General features: G+C 41.9%; 1 protein-coding gene across 1 annotated transcript in view; it reads right to left on the bottom strand.

Moving 5' to 3' along the window:
• LOC126175096 (chromatin-remodeling complex ATPase chain Iswi) overlaps positions 1-25,255 on the bottom strand; it is a 130,538-nt gene that overhangs the window by 35,267 nt on the left and 70,016 nt on the right. The window contains exon 12 of the mRNA XM_049921639.1: positions 16,037-16,169. Within this exon, the coding sequence (XP_049777596.1) occupies positions 16,037-16,169 (133 nt within the window). The remainder of the gene's footprint in view (positions 1-16,036; positions 16,170-25,255) is intronic.

The following is a 25,255-nucleotide window of genomic DNA, read 5'->3' as shown; positions in this document are numbered from 1 at the left end:
TCATAAACATAGTAGTGGAAGAAGAACAAATGTCCCTCCCTCAGACTTTGTGGAGAATATGAAGGAGTTAGCTTAGCTATTCAACTATAAAAACCCGGTCAGCTGCTCAGTAGTATGAACAGTCTAATAGATGACAACATCGCGAAAGAGAGTCACAGCTGTCAACTGACACATTCGACATGGTGGAAAAATATGGCGATTATGATACATGGAACATGCAGGTACACAGGGACTTCAGAAAGTAAGTTACAGATGTCATCCCTTACTAAGACCATTGCACAACAAGAGCGATGCATTGTCAGGAGAAAGTACATGTTCTGGCTTTCCTGGAGACACAGTTCTACTTTGGTAAGGATAACAGGTGCATCACAATGTCCTAGCGACATGGCACGGCAAGTGGGGATGTTTCACAGCTGAAGTATGTAGGACAGTTCAATTCTCGTGGGTAAAATGTCTAAAATGCACACAATTCACTGAAACTTTCTGGTAGTAAATGGACCAAACACAAAGTCAGATCCATCCCCAGGGACATGACGTTGACAAATTGATTACATAACAAATAATAAAAGAAGAAAGTGTACCCATGAACGTCAACTGCTAAGGGGAGCTATGCAGTTGTTGCTTGAATACGCATTGCTCCACCCACTGCATACCGAATTACACTGGAGAACCAAAGAAACTGGTAAACCTCCCTAATATCATGTAGGGTGCCCGCGAGCATGGAGAAGTGCCGCAATACGACATGGCATGGACTCGACTGATGTGTGAAGTACTGCTGGAGGGAACTGACACCATGAATCCTGCAAGGCTGTCCATAAATCCGTAAGAGTATGAGGGGCGGAGATCTCTTCTGAACAGCACGTTGCAAGGCATCCCAGATATGCTCAATAATGTTCATTTCTGGGGAGTTTGGTGGCCAGTGGAACTGTTTAAACTCAGAAGTGTGCCTAGAGCCACTCTGTAGCAATTCCAGACATGTCGGGTGGCGTATTGGTCTACTGAAACTGCCAAAGTCCGTCTGAATGCACAATGGACATGAATGGATGCAGGTGACCAGGCAGGATGCTAACATATGTTTCACCTGTCAGATTCATATCAAGACATATCAGGGGCCCCATATCACTCCAACTGCACCCTCCCCACATCAAATGGTTCAAATGGCTCTGAGCACTATGGGACTTAACATCTGTGGTCATCAGTCCCCTAGAACTTAGAACTACTTAAACCTAAATAACCTAAGGACATCACACACATCCATGCCCGAGGCAGGATTCGAACCTGTGACCGTAGCGGTCACGCGGTTCCAGACCGAAGCGCCTAGAACCGCACGGCCACAGCGGCCGGCCCTACCCACATCATTACAGAGTCTCCACCAGCTTGAAAAGTCCCCTGCTGACATGCAGGGTTCATGTATTCATGAAGTTGTTTCCATACCTGTAAACATCCAACTGCTCGATACAATTTGAAACGAGACTCGTCTGACCAGGCAACATGTTCCAGTTACCAACAGTCCAAAGTCGGTGTTGACGGGTCCAGGCAAGGTGTAAAGTTTTGTGTCATGCAATCATCAAGGGTACATGTGTAGGTCTTCAGCTCCAAAAGCCCATATTGATGATGTTTTGTTGAATGGTTCACATGCTGACACTGGCTGATGGCCCAGCATTGAAATCTGCAGCAATTTGCGGAAGAGTTGCACTTCTGTCACGTTGAACAATTCTCTTCAGTTGTCATTGGCCCTGTTCTTGCAAAATCTTTTTCTGGCTGCAGCAATGTTGGAAATTTTATGTTTTACTCAATTCTCGATATTCACGTTACACTCGTGGAATGGTCGTACGGGAAAATCCCCACTTTATCACTACCTCTGAGATACTGTGTCCATCACCCGTGCACTGACTATGACACCATGATCAAACTCACTTAAATCTTGATAACCTGCCACTGTAGCAGCAGTAGCTGATCTAACAACCGCACCAGACACTTTTTGTCTTATATGGGTGTTGCTGACCACAGCGCTGTGTTCTGCCTGTTTACATATCTCTGTAATTGAATATGTATGCCTATACCAGTTTTTTTTGGCACTTCAGTGTATATCCTCAGCAACAATTACATCTCCTTTGAAGGCATTACCTACAAACAATTCTGGGGTATGGATATGGGTACCCACATGGCACCATCCTATGTCAACTTATTCAGGGGCCATCTGGAGGAATCCTTCCTAAACACCCACAATCCTAAACCCCTCACCTGGTTTAGATTCACTGATGACATCTTTGTGATCTGGATCAAGGGTGAGGATGCCCCATCCACATTCCTCCAGAACCTCAACATCTTCTCACCCATTCACTTAACCTGACCCTACACAACCCAACAAGCTACCTTCATAGATGTTGATCTCCGCATCAAAGATGGCTACATCACTAACTGTTCATATGAAACAACTAATCACCAGCAATTCCTCCTCTTCGACAGCTGTCACCTATTCCATACCAAGAAGTCCGTTCCATACACTCTACCCACCTGTAGCCGTCACATTTGCAATGATGAGCAGTCCCCTCTCTAAATATACCGAGGGTCTCACTGAGGCCCTTACAGACTGTAATTATTCTCCCAACCTTGTACAAAAACAAATCTGCCATGCCTTATCTTTCCAGTGACCCACTACCTGCCAAAGTCTCACTGCCCGGCTACAGAGTAGCATTCCCCTCCTAACTTACTACCACCCAGGACTGGAGCAACTGAATTACATTCTCCGCCAAGGTTTCGACTACCTCTCGTCATGCCCTGAATTGAGAAATGTCCTGCCCACTATCCTTCTCACCCCTCCCACAATGGTATTCCGTCATCCACCGAATCTACACAATATACTTGTCCATCCCTACACAACCCCCTACTCCCACCCCTTACCTCACAGCTCATACCTCTGTAATAGAACTAGTTGCAAGATCTGTCCCATACATTCTTCCACCACCACCTACTCCAGTCCGGTCACAAACGTCACCCATTCCACCAAAGGCAGGGCTACGTCTATGTCTATGTGATTACTCAGCAATTCACAATAAAGTGCCTGGCAGGGGGGTTCATTGAACCATCTTCAAGCTGTCTCTCTACCATTCCACTTTCTAACAGCGCGCGGGAAAAACAAGCACTTAAATTTTTCTGTGTGAGCCCTGATTTCTCTTATTTTATTGTGATGATCATTTCTCCTTATGTAGGTGGGTGCCAACAGAATGTTTTCGCAACTGGAGGAGAAAGCAGGTGATTGACATTTCATGAGAAGATCCCATTGCAATGAAAAATGCCTATGTTTTAATGATTGCCACTTCAATTTACATCTCCCCTATTTCGCGATAAAACAAAACGAGCTGCCGTTCTCTGAACTTTTTTGATGTCATCTGTCAGCCCCACCTAATGCGGATCCCACATCGCACAGCAGTACTCCAGAATAGGGTGGACAACAGTGGTGTAAGCAGCTTCTTTAGTAGACCTGTTGCATTTTTCAAGTGTACTGCCAATGAATCACAGTCTCTGGTTGGCTCTACCCACAACACTATCTATGTGGTTGTTCCAATTTAGGTTATTTGTAATTGTAATCACTAAGTATTTAGTGGAATTTACAGCCTTCAGGTTTGAGTGACTTATTCCGTGATCGAAATTTAGCGGATTTCTTTTAGTACTTATGTGAATAACTTCACACTTTTCTTTATTCGGGGTCAATTGCCACTTTTCGCACAATACAGATGTCATTCCTAAATCAGTTTGCAATTTGTTTTGGTCATCTGATGACTTTACAAGAAGGTAAATGACAGCATCACCTGCAAACAATCTATGAAGGCTACTCAGATTGCCTCCAATGTTGTTAATATAGACCTGGAGGGCCTATTAACACTTCCTTGGGGAACACCGGATATTACTTCTGTTTTACTTGATGACTTTCTGTCAATTACTGCAAACTGAGACCTTTCTGACAGGAAATCACGAATTCAGTTGCACAACTGAGGTGATATTCCATAGGCAGGCAGTTAGGATATAAGACGCTTGTGAGGAACAAAGTTGAAAGCCTTCAGGAAATTTAAAATATGGACTCAATTTGACATCGCCTGTCGATAGCACTTACTACTTCACGAGTATAAAGAGCTAGTTGTGTTTCACAATGATGTTATTTTCTGAATCCGTGCTGACTGTGTGTCTTTAAATCGTTTTCTTCGAGGTAATTCACATAATGTTTTAACACAGTACATGTTCCAAAACAATACTGCAAATCGACGTTAGTGATATGGGCCTGTAATTCAGTGGATTACTCCTAATTCCCTTTTTAGGTATTGGCTTGACTTGAGCAATTTTCCAGTCTTTGAGTGTGGATTTTTCTTTGAGCGAGCAGTTGAATATAATTGCTAAATATGGAGCTATTGTATCAGTATACTCTGAAAAGCCCCCCCCATGAACCATGGACCTTGCCGTTGGTGGGGAGGCTTGCGTGCCTCAGCGATACAGATAGCCGTACCGTAGGTACAACTACAACGGAGGGGTATCTGTTGAGAGGCCAGACAAACGTGTGGTTCCTGAAGAGGGGCAGCAGCCTTTTTAGTAGTTGCAAGGGCAACAGTCTGGATGATTGACTGATCTGGCCTTGTAACAATAACCAAAACGGCCTTGCTGTGCTGGTACTGCGAACGGCTGAAAGCAAGGGGAAACTACGGCCATAATTTTTCCCGAGGGCATGCAGCTTTACTGTATGATTAAATGATGATGGCGTCCTCTTGGGTAAAATATTCCGGAGGTAAAATAGTCCCCCATTCGGATCTCCGGGCGGGGACTACTCAAGAGGATGTCGTTATCAGGAGAAAGAAAACTGGCGTTCTACGGATCGGAGCGTGGAATGTCAGATCCCTTAATCGGGCAGGTAGGTTAGAAAATTTAAAAAGGGAAATTGATAGGTTAAAGTTAGATATAGTGGGAATTAGTGAAGTTCGGTGGCAGGAGGAACAAGACTTCTGGTCAGGTGACTACAGGATTATAAACACAAAGTCAAATAGGGGTAATGCAGGAGTAGGTTTAATAATGAATAGGAAAATGGGAATGTGGGTAAGCTACTACAAACAGCATAGTGAACGCATTATTCTGGCCAAGATAGATACGAAGCCCACACCTACTACAGTAGTACAAGTTTATATGCCAACTGGCTCTGCAGATGACGAAGAAATTGAAGAAATGTATGATGAAATAAAAGAAATTATTCAGATAGTGAAGGGAGACGAAAATTTAATAGTCATGGGTGACTGGAATTCGAGTGTAGGAAAAGGGAGAGAAGGAAACGTAGTAGGTGAATACGGATTGGGGCTAAGAAATGAAAGAGGAAGCCGCCTGGTAGAATTTTGCACAGAGCACAACTTAATCATAGCTAACACTTGGTTTAAGAATCATGATAGAAGGTTGTATAAGTCCAACCCCTCGTCCAAGTCGTGGGAGATGGGCAACGGCACAAAGTAGGGGACTGCCTATAGGGGCGATATACAGCGGGGACTTCGTGTGCCCCAGGACCGCTACGGTAGCTGAGAAGGCTCTATGGGAACCCTGAAACGTGACGGCTAACGGGGCTCTGGTGAAGCTGCGATAGGCCTAGCAAGCCAGTAGTGGATAAATCAACTGCTTTTAAAAAGGGAACATGCCTCGGATCACGGAACGGATTTAAAGGAAACCGACCAAACAATGGAAAAGGATTACGAGATGGTTTACGACTGGGCACCTTAAACGTAAGGACTCTAACTAGGAAGTTAGAAGAAATGGTAGAAATGATGGAAAGGAGGAAATTGGACATCTTGGGACTTGCTGAGACTAGGTGGAGAGGAGTTGGTGAAAAACCACTAAGTAAAGGATGTAAACTGTACTGGATAGGGAATGAGAGGGGAAGAAATGGAGTGGCAATAGTGGTCAGAGAGGGTCTGCAGGAGGAGGTGGAAGGTATCAATGATCGAATGATAAAAGCCAGAGTACGGGTGAAAGGAAAAAGCATTGAAATCATCCAAGCATATGCCCCACAGGTGGGGTGTACAAAAAAGGAGAAGGAGGAATTTGAAGATGACATGCAAAAGCAGCTAAATGGAGGTAATCAGATTATAATAGGGGACCTCAATGCACATGTTGGCACAGACAGGAAAGGATTCGAGGAGATAATGGGACCAGAGGGCTGGGGGAACCGAAATAGAGAAGGAAAATTGTTGCGGGAATTCTGCAAGAGGAATGGGCTGACGATCGCAAATTCCTGGTACAAGAAGAGAAGTAGTCACAAAATAACTTGGTACAGTGGGGACTGGTCCCAAACTTCAGTAGTAGACTATGTACTAGTGGATAGGCAGATGATGAGCAGCCTCACAGATGTGAAGGTCGTTCCATCTGAGGCCTTAGACAGTGACCATCGGCTGTTGGTAGCCACCCTGAGAGAGAAAAAAGATAGGAGGGCAACAGATATACAGGAGAAAAGGTTGAAGACATGGATGCTGAAAGAGGATGAACGGAGGACCCAGTACCAGACACTGATCAGGAAGAAGCTGCCAAAGGAAGATCAGAGAACAGTGGAAGAAGAATGGGGAGATTTTAAGAGGGCCCTAGTTGAGGCAGCTGAGATTGTGTGCGGAAGAACTAGCACAAAGAGGAGAAGTAAGGAAACCCCATGGTGGAACAACATATGTAAAGAGGCAGTACTTCGAAAGAACAAAGCCTTCAGAGAATGGTTCCAGACCCGAACAGAGGAAGCTAGGGTAAAATATAAGGAAAGCAAGAAAGCGGCACAGACCATAGTAAGGGCGGAGAAGAAGAAGTGGATGGAAAAATGGACAAGAATGTTAGAAGAGGACAGTGAAGGGAACAAAAAAGTACTTTACACCATGGTAAGAAATAAGAGGAAGGACAGAAGCGAGTGCCTGAGGATCATGGATAATAATGGAAGAGTTGTGGAGGAAATGCATGAGCTCAAAAAGATTTGGAAGGAGTACTTTGAAGATCTGTTGAATGCCGCCAAGCGGGTAACTAACAGCGATGGAGAGCCTAAGGCAGCAGACGATGATAATAGTGGGGAAATTGATGATCTAACTTGGAATGAAGTGGAAGAAGCCATAAAGAGGATGAAAGGGGGCAAGGCACCAGGTTGGGACGAAGTAACAGTGGATATGATACGAGCAGCAGGAGAAGTAGGAACCCAGTGGCTATACAGAGTGCTGAGGGTGGTGTGGAAGGAGAACAGAATTCCTGAGGATTGGAAGAAAGGAATTATAGTCCCGATCTTCAAGAAAGGGGATAAAAGGAGATGTGAGAACTACAGAGGAATCACCCTGCTATGCCACTGTGGAAAAATCTATGAAAAGATCCTGGAGAAGAGAATAAGAAGCAGTATTGAAAGTAGACTGCAAGAGGAGCAGTATGGTTTCAGACCGGGAAGATCAACAACGGACCTCATATTTGCGGTAAGGCAACTGCAGGAAAGGCACTATGAGTACGGGAAGGACTTAATCATGGCCTTTTTAGATATTGAGAAGGCGTATGACAGTATCTGTAGGGACAAGCTCTGGGATGTGCTGAACGCAAAAGGGATAGATGAAGAGATAACACGAAAAGTCAGAAAAATGTATGAGGGAAGTGAGAGTTGTGTGAAAGTGGGGAGGGAATGTACTGCATGGTTCAAGCTGGAAAATGGGCTGCGACAGGGAAGTGCACTTTCGCCTTTATTGTTTATTATTGTTATGGGTGAAATCCTACAGCAAGTGTCAGATGCAATTGGAGATCATAAAATGAAAGCAGTGCTTTTTGCCGATGACCTGATGTTATGGGGAAATTGCGAGAAGGAGGTGCAAGAGCAGTTAGATGCATGGGTGGCAACGGCAGCACAATACGGAATGCATTTCTCTGCAAAGAAAAGTGAAATAATTGTCACAACAAGGAATACGAATAGGCCAAATGTGGATATAACTTGTGGAGGGGAAAAACTACAAGTGGTAGAGAACTTCAAGTACCTGGGAAGCGTGATTGAAAGTAAGGGGGGAAACGCAATGGAAATAAATGAAAGGTGCAGAAAAGCAGGGCAGTTCTACAAATGCATTAGGGGGCTTATTTGGAGCAAGGAGGTGCCACAGAAATCCAAGGGAATTATATACCAAACCTACTTTGTCCCCATATTGGCATACGGAAGTGAGACATGGGTAATGCACAAAAGCGACAAAAGTAGAATACAGGCTAGCAAAATGAAGTTCCAGAGGAGCAGGTTGGGTGTAACACGACGAGACAGATTGCGAAATGTGTATGTGAGGGAAAGACTAAAGGAGGAACCAGTACAGGACAGGATAGAAAAATCAAGACTGCAGTGGTATGGACACATGAAGAGAATGGATGAGGGAAGAATTCCAAAGAGGATGTTTGATCTGCAACTGGAGGGGAAGAGGCCCAGAGGAAGACCAAGAGATAGATGGGTGAAGGGAGTGAAGGAATGTGTGACGAGAAGAGGAGAGAACTGGACGAAGGTGGAAGAGGGGGAATGGTGGAAAGACAGAACACGATGGAGAGGCTTGTGTTCCCGACAGACCCAGCCAGTGGCTGGAAACTGTCCAAGATGATGATGATGATGATGATGATGATAGAAGGTTGTATACATGGAAGAACCCTGGAGATACTAAAAGGTATCAGATAGATTATATAATGGTAAGACAGAGATTTAGGAACCAGGTTTTAAATTGGAAGACATTTCCAGGGGCAGATGTGGACTCTGACCACAATCTATTGGTTATGACCTGTAGATTAAAACTGAAGAAACTGCAAAAAGGTGGTAATTTAAGGAGATGGGACCTGGATAAACTGAAAGAACCAGAGGTTGTACAGAGTTTCAGGGAGAGCGTAAGGGAACAATTGAAAGGAATGAGGGAAAGAAATACAGTAGAAGAAGAATGGGTAGCTCTGAGGGATGAAGTAGTGAAGGCAGCAGAGGATCAAGTAGGTAAAAAGAAGAGGGTTAGTAGAAATCCTTGGGTAACAGAAGAAATATTGAATTTAATTGATGAAAGGAGAAAATATAAAAATGCAGTAAATGAAGCAGGCAAAAAGGAATACAAACGTCTCAAAAATGAGATCAACAGGAAGTGCAAAATGGCTAAGCAGGGATGGCTAAAGGACAAATGTAAGGATGTAGAGGCTTATCTCACTAGGGGTAAGACAGATACTGCCTACAGGAAAATTAAAGAGACCTTTGGAGATAAGAGAACCACATGTATGAACATCAAGAGCTCAGATGGAAACCCAGTTCTAAGCAAAGAAGGGAAAGCAGAAAGGTGGAAGGAGTATATAGAGGGTCTATACAAGGGCGATGCACTTGAGGACAATATTATGGAAATGGAAGAGGATGTAGATGAAGATGAAATGGGAGATACGATACTGCGTGAAGAGTTTGACAGAGCACTGAAAGACCTGAGTCGAAACAAGGCCCCCGGAGTAGACAACATTCCATTGGAACTACTGACGGCCTTGGGAGAGCCAGTCCTGACAAAACTCTACCATCTGGTGAGCAAGATGTATGAAACAGGCAAAATACCCTCAGACTTCAAGAAGAATATGATAATTCCAATCCCAAAAAAAGCAGATGTTGACAGATGTGAAAATTACCGAACAATCAGTTTAATAAGCCACAGCTGCAAAGTACTAACACGAATTCTTTACAGACAAATGGAAAAACTAGTAGAAGCCGACCTCGGGGACGATCAATTTGGATTCTGTAGAAATACTGGAACACGTGAGGCAATACTGACCTTACGACTTATCTTTGAAGAAAGATTAAAGAAAGGCAAACCTACATTTCTAGCATTTGTAGACTTAGAGAAAGCTTTTGACAATGTTGACTGGAATACTCTCTTTCAAATTCTAAAGGTGGCAGGGGTAAAATACAGGGAGCAAAAGGCTATTTACAACTTGTACAGAAACCAGATGGCAGTTATAAGAGTTGAGGGACATGAAAGGGAAGCAGTGGTTGGGAAGGGAGTAAGACAGGGTTGTAGCCTTTCCCCGATGTTATTCAATCTTTATAATGAGCAAGCAGTGAAGGAAACAAAAGAAAAGTTTGGAGTAGGTATTAAAATCCATGTAGAAGCAATAAAAACATTGAGGTTTGCCAATGACATTGTAATTCTGTCAGAGACAGCAAAGGTCTTGGAAGAGCAGTTGAACGGAATGGATAGTGTCTTGAAAGGAGGATATAAGATGAACATCAACAAAAGCAAAACGAGGATAATGGAATGTAGTCGAATTAAGTCGGGTGATGCTGAGAGAATTAGATTAGGAAATGAGACACTTAAAGTAGTAAAGGAGTTTTGCTATTTGGGGAGCAAAATAACTGATGATGGACGAAGTAGAGAGGATATAAAATGTAGACTGGCAATGGCAAGGAAAGCGTTTCTGAAGAAGAGAAATTTGTTAACATTGAGTATAGATTTAAGTGTCAGGAAGTTATTTCTGAAAGTATTTGTATGGAGTGTAGCCATGTATGGAAGTGATACATGGACGGTAAATAGTTTGGACAAGAAGAGAATAGAAGCTTTTGAAATGTGGTGCTACAGAAGAATGCTGAAGATTAGATGGGTAGATCACATAACTAATGAGGAAGTATTGAATAGGATTGGGGAGAAGAGAAGTTTGTGGCACAACTTGACCAGAAGAAGGGATCGGTTGGTGGGACATGTTCTGAGGCATCAAGGAATCACCAATTTAGTATTGGAGGTCAGCGTGGAGGGTAAAAATCATAGGGGGAGACCAAGAGATGAATACACTAAGCAGATTCAGAAGGATGTAGGTTGCAGTAGGTACTGGGAGATGAAGAAGCTTGCACAGGATAGAGTAGCATGGAGAGCTGCATCAAACCAGTCTCAGGACTGAAGACCACAACAACAACAACAACAACAACAACAACTCTGAAAAGAACCTGACTGGTATACAATCCGGACCGGAGGCCTTACCTTTAGTAAGTGATTTAAGCTGCTTTGCTACATCAAGGATATCTACTTCGATGTTTCTCATCTTGCCAGTTGTTCTTGATTGGAATTCAGGAATATTTTCTTCATCATCTTTGGTGAAGGGGTTTCAGAAAACCATGTTTCATAACTCTGCTTTTGTGGCATCAGTGACTTTACCATTGTTATCGCGAAGTGAAGCTATTGATTGTATCTTGCCACTGGTGTGCTTTATGCATGATCGGAATCTCTATGGGTTTTCTGCTAGATTCTGAGACAGAGTTTCATTGTGGAAATTATTATAAGCATCTTGAATAGAAGTATGAGCTATCTTTCAAACTTCTGCAAAACTTTGCCAATCTTGGGGATTTTGAATTCTTTTAAATTTGGCATGCTTTTTTCGTTGCTTCTGAACAACAGTGATCTGACCCGTTTTGTGTACCATAGGGGATCAGTACCTTATCACTTATTAATTTATGTGGTATATATCTCTCAATTACCGTCAATACTATCTCTCTGAAATAATTCCACATCTTTTCTACGGTTTCATGATCAGAACGGAAGGAGTGGAATCTGTCTCTTAAAAAGGCGTTAAGAGAATTTTTATCAGCTTTTTTAAATATATGTACTTTGTGTTTCTTTTTGACGGTTGAGGGTGTTACAGTAATCAGCCTAGCAGCAACTGCATTGTGGTGGCTAATCCCTCTAACGTCATGATACTACCTATTTATCCAGGATTACTTGTTGCTAAGAGGTCAAGTATGCTTTGCAACCATTTACACTTTGAGTGGGCTCATGTACTAATTGTTCAAAATAATTTTCTGAGGAAGCATTTAGTACAACTTCAGATGATGTTTTATGCCCCCCGCCGGCTTTAAACATGTAACTTTTCCAGCATATCGAGGGTAGATCGAAGCCACCACCGACTATAATTATATGATTGGGGTACCTATTTGAAATGAGACTCAAGTCTTCTTTGAACTGTTCAGCAACTATATCTTCCGAGTCGGGGGGTCGGTAAAATGATCCAATTAATAGTTTAGTCCGATTGTCAAGTCCCACCTCTACCCATACTATTTCATAGGAACTATCTACTTCAATTTCGCTACAAGGTAAACTACTTCAGATAGCAATAAATACTCATCCACCACCCGTATTTAATCTATTCTTTCTGAAAACTGTTATGTCATTTGAGAAAATTTCGGCTGAACTAATTTCCGGCTTTAGCCAGCTTTCCATACCTGTAACTATTTGAGCTTCAGTGCTTTCTATTAGGACTTGGAGCTCTGGTTCTTTCCCAACACAGCTAAGAAAATTTACAACTACAGTACCGATCATTTCTACAACTATCTTACTGTGTTTTACCTGCCCGCTTTTAGACAGATGCCCTTTCTGTAGTTTCCTGTGACCCTCTAACCTTAAAAAACAACCCAGTCCCTTCCACACAGCCCCTGCTACCCGTGTAGCCGCTCCCTGTGTGTAGTGGATTCCTGACCTATTAAGCGGAACCCAGAAACCCACCACTCGATGGCACAAGTCAAGGAATCTTGCAGCCTACATGGTCACAGAACTGCCTATCCTCTGATTCAGACCCTCCACTCGGCCCTGCACCAAAGGACTGCAGTCATTTCTATCAATGATGCTGCAGATGGTGAACTCTGCCTTAATATCGCAAGCAACGCTGGTAGTCTTTAACATTTCCACTAGCCGCCCGAAACCAGAGAGAATCTCCTCCAATCCAAAGAGACATGCGTCATTGGTACCGACATGAGCCACCACCTGCAGTTGGTTACACCCTGCACTCTTTGTGGCACCCGGAAGCACCCTTTCCACATCTGGAATGACTCACCCTGGTATGCACATGAAGTGCACACTGGCTTCTTTCCTCTCCTTGGCAGCCATGTTTCTAAGGGACCCCATTACGAGCCAAATGTTGGAGTTCCCAACTACCAGCAAACCCACACTCTGTGAATGCCCAGATCTTGCATGCCAAGAAGCTTCCTCTGGAACAGGGTGGACGATTGCATCTGGCTCAGAGACTTCGTCAGCCACAGAGACTTCATCAGCCCGAAACCTGTTTGTCAAACGAACCGGGGGAGGCTCCAAGATCAACCCCCTTGGAAAGTCTTTCGCTGCCTGCCAGACTTTGGAATGATCTCCTACTCGCCCACAGGTGAGGGGTCAACCTCAGTGCAGGCAGTACCCGGGGCAGCCACAGCAGTGGACCAATCAGGGGACACGAGAGACATGCTCGACATCCCTCGCATCCCTCCGTCTGACCATCCACTGTGACGCCCGTTGGCAGCAGCCTTAAGCTGTGTGACGGAAGCAAAAACCGCTTGGAGCTGTCAGCGAAGGGTCACCAACTCAGCTCGCATCTACACACAGCAATCACAGTTCCTATCCATTACTGAAGTCACTCCTGTTTGAAGCCCGTAAAAATATGTAACAAACGAATGGTTGTGCTCGCCTTGTTAGCAGCAGGAACTCTAGGTGCTCTCTCACAGATGGTCTACCTGTGAAACCAGTCATGTGACTTACAAGTTAAACTGCAACCACTGTGCTGCAATCTATGTGGACATGACAGCCAACGAGCTGTCTGTCCGCATGAATGGTGACCGACAAACTGTGGCCAAGAAACAACTGGACCATCCTGTTGCTGAGTACACCACTCAACATGAAATTCTTCATTTCAATGACTGCTTCACAGCCTGTACCATATGGATCCCTCCCGCCAAACCCAGCTTTTCTGAACTGCACAGGTGGGAACTCTCCATGTAATATATCCTATGTTCCTCTAACCCTCCTGGCCTCAACTTTTGTTAGTCATTGTCCTTACCCGTCAGCCTCTTCCCTGTTCCCATTCCAGTGCTACACAGCTCTCTATAGCATCCATGCACTTTCCACTACTCTCCTTCCCTGTGACCCCCTCCCTCCCCTCTCTCTGTCTAAGCTCCAGACTGCACCTAGCTGCCCTATTTCTCTCCACCTCGTCCCTGCACTCTCCCTGTCCCCCACCCCTACCCTGCTCCCCCTCCCCACCATAGTCTCCTCCTTACTCCCACCCAGTTGCCTCTTCCATTATGCACTGCTGCTGCTGCTCACAGTGTGGCTTCAGCTGCCACAGACTGTGGTCTCGTGTGTGTGTGTGTGTGTGTGTGTGTGTGTGTGTGTGTGTGTGTGTGTGTGTGTGCGGTCTATTTTTGACAAAGGCCTTGTTGGCCAAAAGCTTATTTTGTGACAAGTCTTTCTGTTGTGCCTGTCTACGACTTAGCATCTCTGGTACATGATGAGTAGTAGCAACTATCCTTTTCATAATATTGTTACATTCCATCCTGGATTTTCCACTGTTTGATGAACAAAAGTAAGAAATTCAAAGAGTTTCCATGTAACTTTCCTGTAAATAAGGATGTCAGAAAAGAATGTAGTTTTCCATGAAAATTATTTGAGAGATATATCTCTGAATCATAGAAACACTGGTCTAAAAAGTGAAGTGAAATTAATGTCCAACCTGGAGAAAGAGGTATACATAATTTATTGCTTGCTGACTACCAAGTTGTGCTTACCAAATATCAAGATGATACAGTTAATATGGTGAAGGAATTGTATAAAAACATGCAAGGGAAGATTTATAATCAAACAAGGTAAGAAACAAAATATTTCATAGTTGAAGACCTGGGTAAAAACTTGGCAACAACTTGGTAACATACACAGGAAAAATAAACTCTCTTCAGGAATTCAGATACCTGGGAATCACTCTCTGCAGGGTGAGCACATGAGAAAGATTTACTTCATGAGACTGAGGACAGCTTTAAGAAGACAGATAAACTCTACCTTAGGGGATGCTAAAATAAAGAGAAAAGCGAAGCTCCAAATGCTGAAGCCATTTGTGGTGAGCATTGTCACCTAAGGATCATAAACATGAGTTGTGTAAGGAGGGAAAAAGTAATGTAGATAATGATTTTTGCAGATGCTGCTTTGGAGTGCCTTTACCAGATAAAATTAGGATAAAAGAAATTACGAAACAAATGTGAACTGAAAAAACTAAAATCTTTGTGGTGTCAACAATGGAGGAAAAGATCGAGTGCTACTTACCTTAAAGAAGCAGGTTAAGTTGTAGACAGGCACAATTAAAACACACTCAAAGCTCTTGGCCACAGCCTTAAACAACAAAAGAGAAACAGAGAAACAAGCACTATTCATACACACAAGCAAGCACACATCAACACACATGACTGCCAACTCTGGCAGCTCAGGCCAGAGTCTGGAACTTAACATGTCTTCTTTACAGTAATTAGCAATCTATCCTTTCCTAACACATTTGGTATTCCTATGTCGAGTTTTCACTGTTTAAATCTTTTTGGTGCTATGCAGGGAGGCAATTATTGTATTTTGTCACACAAAAGAGACTTTACAAAGAGGAAAAAAAGGAGGTAGACCACAGAAATACAGATGGTAGTAATGAAATTATTATAGCAATAAGACACTTACAGGAGAATGAGAGGCAAAATAAGAAGTTTCGGCACATAAGGTGTGACAAATATTCTTTGAAGCCGTAAAGAAAATGCTGACCGATATTACTACTGTTGTCATTGTCGCCATCATTTTCAAGTATCTTCTCACTTTCTTGATCTTAGCTAGAGTATTTAAACAACTGACTGACTTGCTTCTGCAAGTCAACAGTTGACACCAAGATACAGATCTATACTGTGTTGCCTTATTAAATCTGGTTGTCCATAACATAAGAGAGGGAAGCAAAGAAATTGTTAAAACAAACTGTAAATTAATTTCACTCTGGAAAGTTGAAGGAAATCTATAGCAACTGATTTTTGTTGCAGATCCGTATCACAAATGTGAACCATTTGTGTATGGAGAACATTAATTCTTAGATGTTGTGCAGACCTGAGAAAGGAATGAAACTGTCATTCTTTTAAAATACTTACATTAATTTATTCACATGTTTTGCAATACTAACAATCAAACCACATGAAATCAGAATTAACTAAAACCTGCACACAAAATATGAAAGACTAACTGCATAAAAACTGAAAATGGCTTACCCTGCTGGATGACCAGCTTGTCGAGCCTCAGTTTGATTTCAGCTCTCTCCACAATTTTCTCCTCAACTGTGTTCTCAGTGATGAACCTGAAGACTCGCACCTGTTTCTGCTGGCCGATACGATGTGCTCGGTCCTAATGGAAATGGTTTTTCACTGATCACATATGCAAATCCAGCAAAAATGACTTTTGACTAAAAACAAATAATATCCCTGTCATTTGCTACTGTCAGCTGCATTAAAAACATACCTTATAATCTTTTACATTCTGCCAAAACCCTTCAATTTCTTTACATTTTTGGGATTTTCTACAAATGTAGACAAGGGAGACATACACAAGGTGAAATGGATCCTGTCATTCCTTGGAACTCGGGAACTACCAAACACCACTGAGACTTTTTTTCTTTAATAAAAGTGGAAATGTTAGTAAGAGGATGGATCAAATATAAATGAGCCTCTTGTAATAAAATTTTTACTTTTCCAAATTTATTATTTTGGCAGTTTTCTGCACAACAAGCCATATTACTGATACAATTTTGCCATATGTCATCAATTGCTTCCCTGGTTGTCCCTAACATGTGGAAACCACACTGAGACAAGTCTGCACTTTAGATTGGATGTTGAAGGACAATCCAACATGTATCACCCAAAAAATGTTCTCAGGACACATTTGTGGTCTGGGTGCGTTACCTCTTTGAGTGACAGACAGCCCAAACTTTAGAGATAAGAAGAGCGTATACTTATGATTCGACTTTCTTGCAACAAATCAAGCAGTAGATAGCCTCCGCAGTCCTAGAGCACTGTGTCCACCAGGTGAAAACTACATCTCAGTTTTCACCTGTGCCACCTCACCACCACTCCTCCGTATAGGCAATTTGGGAGAGTAATAGATGGACTCAACTCTCATTACACATGATGATTTCTGACAAAATAGCATTTAAAAGCACTGACTTCTTCCTTGTACCTCACGAGAAGTGCGTGAGAAACTACAACTTGCACAGTTTTCTGTTCCTCATTCTGCACCTTCGAAATACAATGAGCAGACACTTTCAGAATCTCCATTCTGAATGAGTGAATGGACAATCTTATAACTGATTTGGGATTTATGAAGAGATTTCAAGTACCGTTAGGCGCTGCCCATCTTCCACAAGTTCACCAATAGCCATGATGCTCTGCGTTACTGTACTGGTTGGGGGATGCCACTTCTCTTTACATTAATGCCTTATGCAGGGTCATGAAAAGTTCCTTTCTCCAAATACAAATGGTATCAAATTTTGGCATTTTCTTTCATGAGTAACTTTAATTATGATTAAAATAATCAGTTATTGATAATATAATACAAAAGGATACATAAAAAAATCTAATCACCAAACAGCAGCAGGGGAACACACACAAAAAAGCATTTACCTATTACAAGCTTTCGGAGCCAATGGCTCCTCCTCCTCGCAGAAGAGTTGAAGGGGAAGAAGAAGGGTGAAGGAAAAGAACAGGAGAGGGTTAGAGAAAGGGGTACAGTTCAGAAAAGTCACCCAGAACCCTGGGTCAGGGGAGACTTACCGGACGGGATGAGAAAAATGAGAAGAAAAGTCTTGCCTTCTCATCCCGTCCAGTAAGTCTCCCTTGACCCAGGGTTCTGGGTTGACTTTTCTGAACTGTACCTCTTTCTCTAAACCTCTCCAGTCCTTTTCCTTCACCCTTATTCTTCCCCTTCAACTCTTCTGCCAGGAGGAGAAGCCACTGGCTCTGAAAGCTTGTAATACTGCTTGGTGAGTAGATTTTTTATCTACCTGTTTACATTATTTAATTATGATGAGCAGTGCAGAAGCAGTGTTCACCTCTCACTAAGCTACTAAATGCACGGAAATGACGAACTCTAGTTCAGCATTCCTCTCCAAACATCCTTCCTCATGCAATCACTGAAGCTCGACCACATAAAATGTGCAGCGTGCACAGCCCTTATAACCACTCATTATTTTTTATCCACATTAAAAGCAATGTGTGTTCACGAGAAACAAACCTAAATATAGAAATAAAGTCAGAGTTCATCAAAATTAATGCAGTTTTTAAAGATGAATTTACAAAGGTTGCAGCTAACAGTCTGGACCAATGTGTAAAATCAGGGTCTATACGTGGGCAAGGAAAAAAAATTCCCGGATATCCTGGTTAAACATAAATTTTCTCCCGGGTGAAAATACTCTTTTTCCGTGTTAAGTAGCAGTATACTTTCCCTCAGAACCGTAAAAGTTATAAATCCTTTGATAGCTATGGTCTTATACACCAGCATAGAACTTCTTGGCACTATAGAAAACGAAACTCAGGAGGGGGGGGGGGGGGGGGGGGGGGGGGGGGGGGGGGGGGGACGTTTTGGAAAGATCTTTGATGTGCACCAACATTTACATTGCATATTTTCGTATTACGAAAGTATAAATCCGAATTCCACCAAACACCACACATTACGTTTCGAAGCATTGAAATCGAGATTGCGACGCGCTGTTGTAAGCCAGTCACAGCTCATGTGACATGATCTCACCACCCAATGACAGCGGATATTCATAGTATACGAACGTGATGTAGTCAGCCAACAGGAACATCGCTGTTAAGTGGTGCAAACACACAAATAGGAAAAGTTAATGATTTAAATTAATATACACAGTGTTGATACAAGAAAAGCAAAGCTTTCACATATAATATTGGTCTGTAAGATTTGTCGGGACGAAGAACCACTGGCTCACCCCACAATAATATCGCTACCCTACGGCAACAAGAACAACTGTATCTTTACCAGATCAGTTCTCTGTAGTACGTGCTCTATGTTACAAGCATTGTGTATGCGCTGCGAGAATAAAAGTATTCATAGTAAGTGACGGGAATGCGAGTGATTATTTATCATCGTAATTACCACGCCTGCTCTTCACTGCCGATGGATTAAGAAGCTCCATGAGAAGCTAAGCTTTCACATATGATGATGATCTCTTTTTGCACATGTTACAGTTTAAGATACATCACACAAATGTAATCTTCTGGGCTCGAAATTCTTCTAAATAGCTCATTCTCAAAGAGTTGATTTTTAAATGAGAGTCAAACGCTCTATGATTTAAGAAATCAGTTTCAGCAGTTGCCAGAGACCACCAGATAACAGGTGTCACCATCCTTGCACAGCTACGATGACATAGGAAGCCCGTATTTTCGTACGTGTAATACATTTAAAGATCTTACATTGTGTCATAAAAGAAACAAGACATCAGAGGATACTCCAAGAGCATCGGAATTTCATTAACCATATTACAATATGCCTTGACCTGACATTAAGCTTTTCAGTGTAAGTTTTCTTGGACTACCAGTACTGTATTATCTCATGTTTGTTTCTTATGGCATAATGCCATATGTGTTAGAACATGAAAATGTGTACTTGAAATGCAACGAACAGTTGAAACTAGTCAGTAGCGAGGAATAAAACACTTTGTTTCAAATAAATTGACTGTCTCAGTCAAAAAGATTAATAAAAGCCAAATAAATTAATTGTTCTGCAAAACGGTTAATGCTTGACTGTCAGAAATGTGGAAATAAAATAAGATCTGAAACTAATAACATTTTAGCCCTCTGTAATTATGTGAATGTATTTTAATTCACTTGATAGAAATCTGTTTTGTTTTCATTTGATGTGAGAGCATTAAATGAAGAGGAAAAGGCAAAAACACTAAACGTAAACATGGGTCATGTGGAGACTACCCACCTCCCCACTACAATTCAGACTGCTCCGCGCATCTCCCCTGGATCTACGGTATTTCCGAACCCCCTGCCTGAAGCATTTTGAGATAGAATGCCAAAAAATTAAAAACTTGACTTTTCAAAAAATGCTCATATTGTAGTGCACATCTTTCTGAACAGTCTAATACACAAAACACACGTTTGAGGAAACGTAAGACATGATATTTGGTCAGCGTACCAAAGTGCAGTGCCATGCCTCTTCACACAGCATTCTTCTATCGCATGTCAGTGTATTTCGCTCTGTGGAATTCAAACGTGTATTAATTGGTAATGGATGTCATCAAACTATATTCACGATGGTGGGAATTAAAATGTACTGTGGTGCCTTTTGTGCTCCCAGTCGGGCTGCCCCTCTTAAAGAAAGAATAAATAAATAAATAAATAAATACAAATAGTACGGAAGACTGGTGTGATTTCTCGATCTGATTACATCTATTTTGTTACTGTCTGCTAGATGAAACAAAATAGACCTGTCTAATATTGCAGCAGTTGTAACACACACCAAATAAACGAGACTGTTTAGGCACAAAGGGTCAGAATGTAATTCAGAATGTAATTCACTAAGTACCAATATCAGATGCCTATTAGGCCTACTAATAGCAAAAAGCTTTATGTTAGGAAATAGTTTCACATTTCATTCATACACTCCAGCTTCTCAAGCATGAGATCGAAAAATTGTAGTACAAAATTTTTGTGTCAATTTGGAATTGTCATATTCTTCCATAATTTGTGTGACGTCCCCATTTCTTCTCCTTCCTTGTTCCAACGAACAATCTTGTCATCACTAATTCCGTAACTATTCCTGCCAGTGTTAAGATTAATCTGGTTAGCTTCACTAACCCTGCCACAATCACCGGTTTAGTTATCCTGCGATTATTCTCTGGTTAGGCATTATTACGTGTCCGTACAACATGTTTTCCGCACTACTCCCAGAATTGAACTTAAGCGGCTGCTAGCTGGGGACTGTAAACTAGTACGTGCAGCAATCTGGCCAAAACTTTCCAGTCAAAATTTCATTTCCTTGGATACACCGAGTAGATAATATGTAATCTTTCTTTTTATTCTGCTCAGCTCGTATAGGCCTGTCCCCTTTTGTCTGCAGGGAAGTTTATTTCTAGATGCGACCAATATTCCTCTGGCAGAGACATCACATACACTATGCATGCATTCAAAAATCAACTTATGATTCATTCAGAAATCAACTTGGAATACGTTCAAAAATGTTAAGAAATCAACAGTGATGCATTTCAAAATCATATGAATATTCCATAGACCAATGTGCGCTGGGATGCTACACGCTTTGTGAAACAAGGTTTTTTTCCCCCCTCAAGAATATGAATTTGCCCCCGCCCCCCCTGAAATTACCACCCGGGGCAGACATCCCAGTTTGCCCCTCCACCCCCCACCAGGGCCCCTAGATCTGGGCTTGGTACGCGTGCATGAATCTGGCAGCTTGGGTGCGCCAGTAATAATTTCACAGGTAGCATCTGGCTGCTTGCTGCTACTGCTTATACAGCTAACAGTCACACTTCAGCAACCAGAAGCAGGTGAAGGTACTACTCATACACGAGTCACTGTGCATGCGCATGAGCCCGCTCACAACTGCTCAAACAAATGTTATGTAAACAGTTGTGACGTCACGCTCATCGGAGGCAATCTGTTGTTATGAAGCACTGTATAGTCTTACTACAGGGTGTATACACGGACAAGGAAAAAAAATTCCCAGATTTCCCGATTGAAAATACACTTTCTCCCGGGTGAAAACATACTTTTTCCCTGTTAACTGACAGTATATTTTCTCTCGGAACTGTGTAACTTATCAGTCGTTTGAATGATTATGGTTTTATAACTTATCAGTCGTTTGAATGATTATGGTTTTATACACGGGCGTAGAATTTCCCGGCGCAAATGAAAACTAAACACAAGGAAAAAAAAATGCGTTATGGAATGATCTTTGATGTGCAGCAACATGTACGCTGCATATTTTCATATTACGAAAGTATAAATTCGAATTCCACCAAACATCGCATGTTACTTTCTGAAGCATTCAAATCGATATTGCGATGCGCTTTTGTACGCCAGTCATAGCTGCTGATGTCACATGGTCTCGCCAGCCGATGACAGTGGGTATTCAGAGTTTAGGACACTTGATGTAGTCAGCCAATAGCAACATCACTGTTAAGTAGTGTGAACACACAAACAGAAAAAGTTAATGGTTTAAATTAATATATGTAGTGTTGCTACACGAAATGCAAAGCTTTCACATATAATGTTGATCTTTTATGCACGTATTACAATTTAAGATATATCACACAAATGTGCCAGTAAAATTTTTAATAACGATATAAATTTCTGACCTTCTGGGCTCGAAATTCATCTAAATGGCTCGTATTCAGAGAGTTGATTTTTTAAATGAGAGTGAAACGCTCTGTGATTTAAGAAATTCATCGTACATTCTCGCACATAGTTCTGGTGTAACTGCCAGAATGATACTTTGATGGTAACACTTTTCAAATCACCATTCGGAATATTTTCCCACAACCTGCTAGAAATAGGTTCGTTTCTGCAGTTGCCAGAGAGCGCCAAATGACAGGCTTCACCGCGCTTGCGCAGCTACAATGTCGTAGGCAGCTCATATGTTCATACGTGTAAAACATTAAAAGATCTTACATTAAGTCATAAAAGAAACAAGACGTCAGAGGATACTCCAAGAGCATCGGAATTTCGTGACCCATACTAAAATGTGCACATTTAAAGTGCACATTCGTATGTACAGATTCCCAGTGAAGTAGGCCACGACCTCATATTAAGTTTTCAATGTGATTTTCGGGATGTAAATTTTCTTGGAGTACCAGTACTGTGTTATTTCATGTTTGGGTCTTTATTATGGCATAATGCCATATGTGCTATAAGCTGAAAACGTGTACATGAAATGAAACAAACAGTGTGTGGAATTAAACACTTTGTTTCAAATATATTGTCTGACTCAGTGGAAAAGATTAATAAAAGAAAATTTCTTTAGCAAATTGACAGAAATAACTTCATTGTTCTGCAAGGCAACTAATGCTTCACTGTCAGAAAGGTGGAAATAAAATAAAGTCTGCAACTAACAACGCATTTTAGCCTTCCGTAAATACGTGAATATATTTTAATTCACTTGATAGCTCCCAGCCAAAGAAATATGTTTTGTTTTCATTTGACGTGAGAGCAGTAAATGAAGAGGAAGCAGCAGAATCGCTAAATGTAAACACGGGTCACGTGTGGACTACCCACTTGCCCACTGTAACTCAGACTTCCCTGCGCATCAGCCCCGGATCTACGATATTTTCCGAACCGGGGCAATACCCCGCTACTCCCTTGCTCCCTTGAGCGTTTAAGATGGGAGGGGGGATGTTCGAATGTTCATTTTGTAGCGCACATCTTTCTGAAGATGTCTGATGCACAAAACATATGTGTTCGAGGAAATGTAACACATATTATTTGGTCATAAGTGTGCCAAAGTGTAATGCCTTGCCTCCTCACACAGCATTCTTCTATCGTATGTCACTGTACTTTGTTCTGTGGAATTGAAACGTGTATATTTTGTAATGGATGCCATCAAACCATGTCAGGACAGTGGAAATTAAAATGTCCTGCGCTGCCTCTCCTGTTAGGCCTACTACAAGCAGAAAGCTTTATGTTAGGAAACAGTTTCACACTTCATTCATATGCTCCAGTTGTTCAAGCATGAGACCGAAAAGTAGCACTACGAAATTTTTATACAAACTTGGAATCGTCATATTGTTCCATAATTTGTGTGATGTCCCCGTTTCTTCTCCTTCCTCGTTCTAACGAGCACTCTTGTTATCAATACCAGAGAAGGAAAGTTGCTACTCACCATATAGCGGAGATGCAGAGTCGTGATAGGCACAACAAATAGATTCACACAATTGAAGCTTTTGGCCAATAAGGCCTTTGTCAGTAGTAGACACACACACACACACACACACACACACACACACACACACACACACACACACTCTCTCTCTCTCTCTCTCTCTCACTCGCGGAAACACAACTTGCACACACATCTGCAGTCTCAGAGAGCTGTGTGGTTTCAGCTCTCTGAGACTGCAGATGTGTGTGCAAGTTGCGTTTACGTGTGTGTGTATGTTTGTCTACTGCTGACAAAGGCCTTAATGGCCGAAAGCTTCAATTGTGTGAATCTTTTTGTTGTGCCTATCGCGACTCATCATCTCCTCTATATGGCGAGGAGCAACTTTCCTTCTCTGGTATTGTTACATTCCATCCTGGATTTTCCATTGTTTGAGTCTTGTTATCACTAATTCTGTAACTATTCCTGTCGATGTCGAAGCTTATCCGCAGGTTAACTTCACTAACTCTGCCAGAATCACCGGTTTAGTTATCCCATGACTATTCTCCAGTTAGCCGTTGTTACATGTTCGCACAAAGCTTTTTCTGCGCTTCTTCTGGAATAGAACTTACAAGTGGCTGCTAGCCAGGGACTGTACAACTCACCCTTACTAGTATAGTGATCCGGCCAAAAATTTTCTGTCAAACTTTCATTTTCTTGGATACACCGAGAAGGTAATACATAATCTTTCTTACCTGTTATTTGTTTATTTCCACTCCTGTAGTCTGAATCTATGGAATTCGCTAGTAATTATAACATTGCTCATCATTCACAAATCCAATCAACCACACAATCAGACAACAGTTGGCATTCATCCGTACGGCCTTACTCCGCTCAGCTCATAGAGCCCCTTTTGTCTGTAAGGAAGTTTGTTTCTATATGCGACGAGGATTCCCCTGACAGAGACATCATGTATACTATGCAAGCATTCCCAAATCAACTTACGATACATTCAGAAATCAACTTAGAATATGTTCAAAAAACGACAGGAATGCGTTTCAAAGTCATATGAATAATCGATGACTAACGTGCGCTGGGTGCTTTTGCTTTGTGAAACAAAGTCTTTTCACTCAAGAATATGTGATCTATCCATCTAATCTTCAGCATTCTTCTGTAGCACCATATTTCGAAAGCTTCTATTCTCTTCTTGGCCAAACTATTTATCATCCATGTTTCACTTCCATACATGGCTACACTCCATACAAATACTTTCAGAAACGGCTTCCTGACTCTTAAATCTATACTCGACGTTAACAAATTTCTCTTCTTCAGAAACACTTTCCTTGCCATTGCCGGTCTACATTTTATATCCTCTCTACTTCGACCATCATCAGTTATTTTGCTCCCCAAATAGCAAAACTCCTTTACTACTTTAAGTGTCTCATTTCCTAATCTAATTCCCTCAGCATCACCCGAATTAATTCGACTACATTCCATTATCCTCGTTTTGCTTTTGTTGATGTTCATCTTATATCCTCCTTTCAAGACACTGTCCATGTTCCGTTCAACTTTTCTTCCAAATCCTTTGCTGTCTCTGACAG

Source organism: Schistocerca cancellata, chromosome 3 (assembly GCF_023864275.1).
Source record: "Schistocerca cancellata isolate TAMUIC-IGC-003103 chromosome 3, iqSchCanc2.1, whole genome shotgun sequence".
In the NCBI taxonomy this organism is placed as follows: Eukaryota; Metazoa; Arthropoda; class Insecta; order Orthoptera; family Acrididae; genus Schistocerca; species Schistocerca cancellata.
This window is presented reverse-complemented; position numbering and strand designations above follow the sequence as displayed.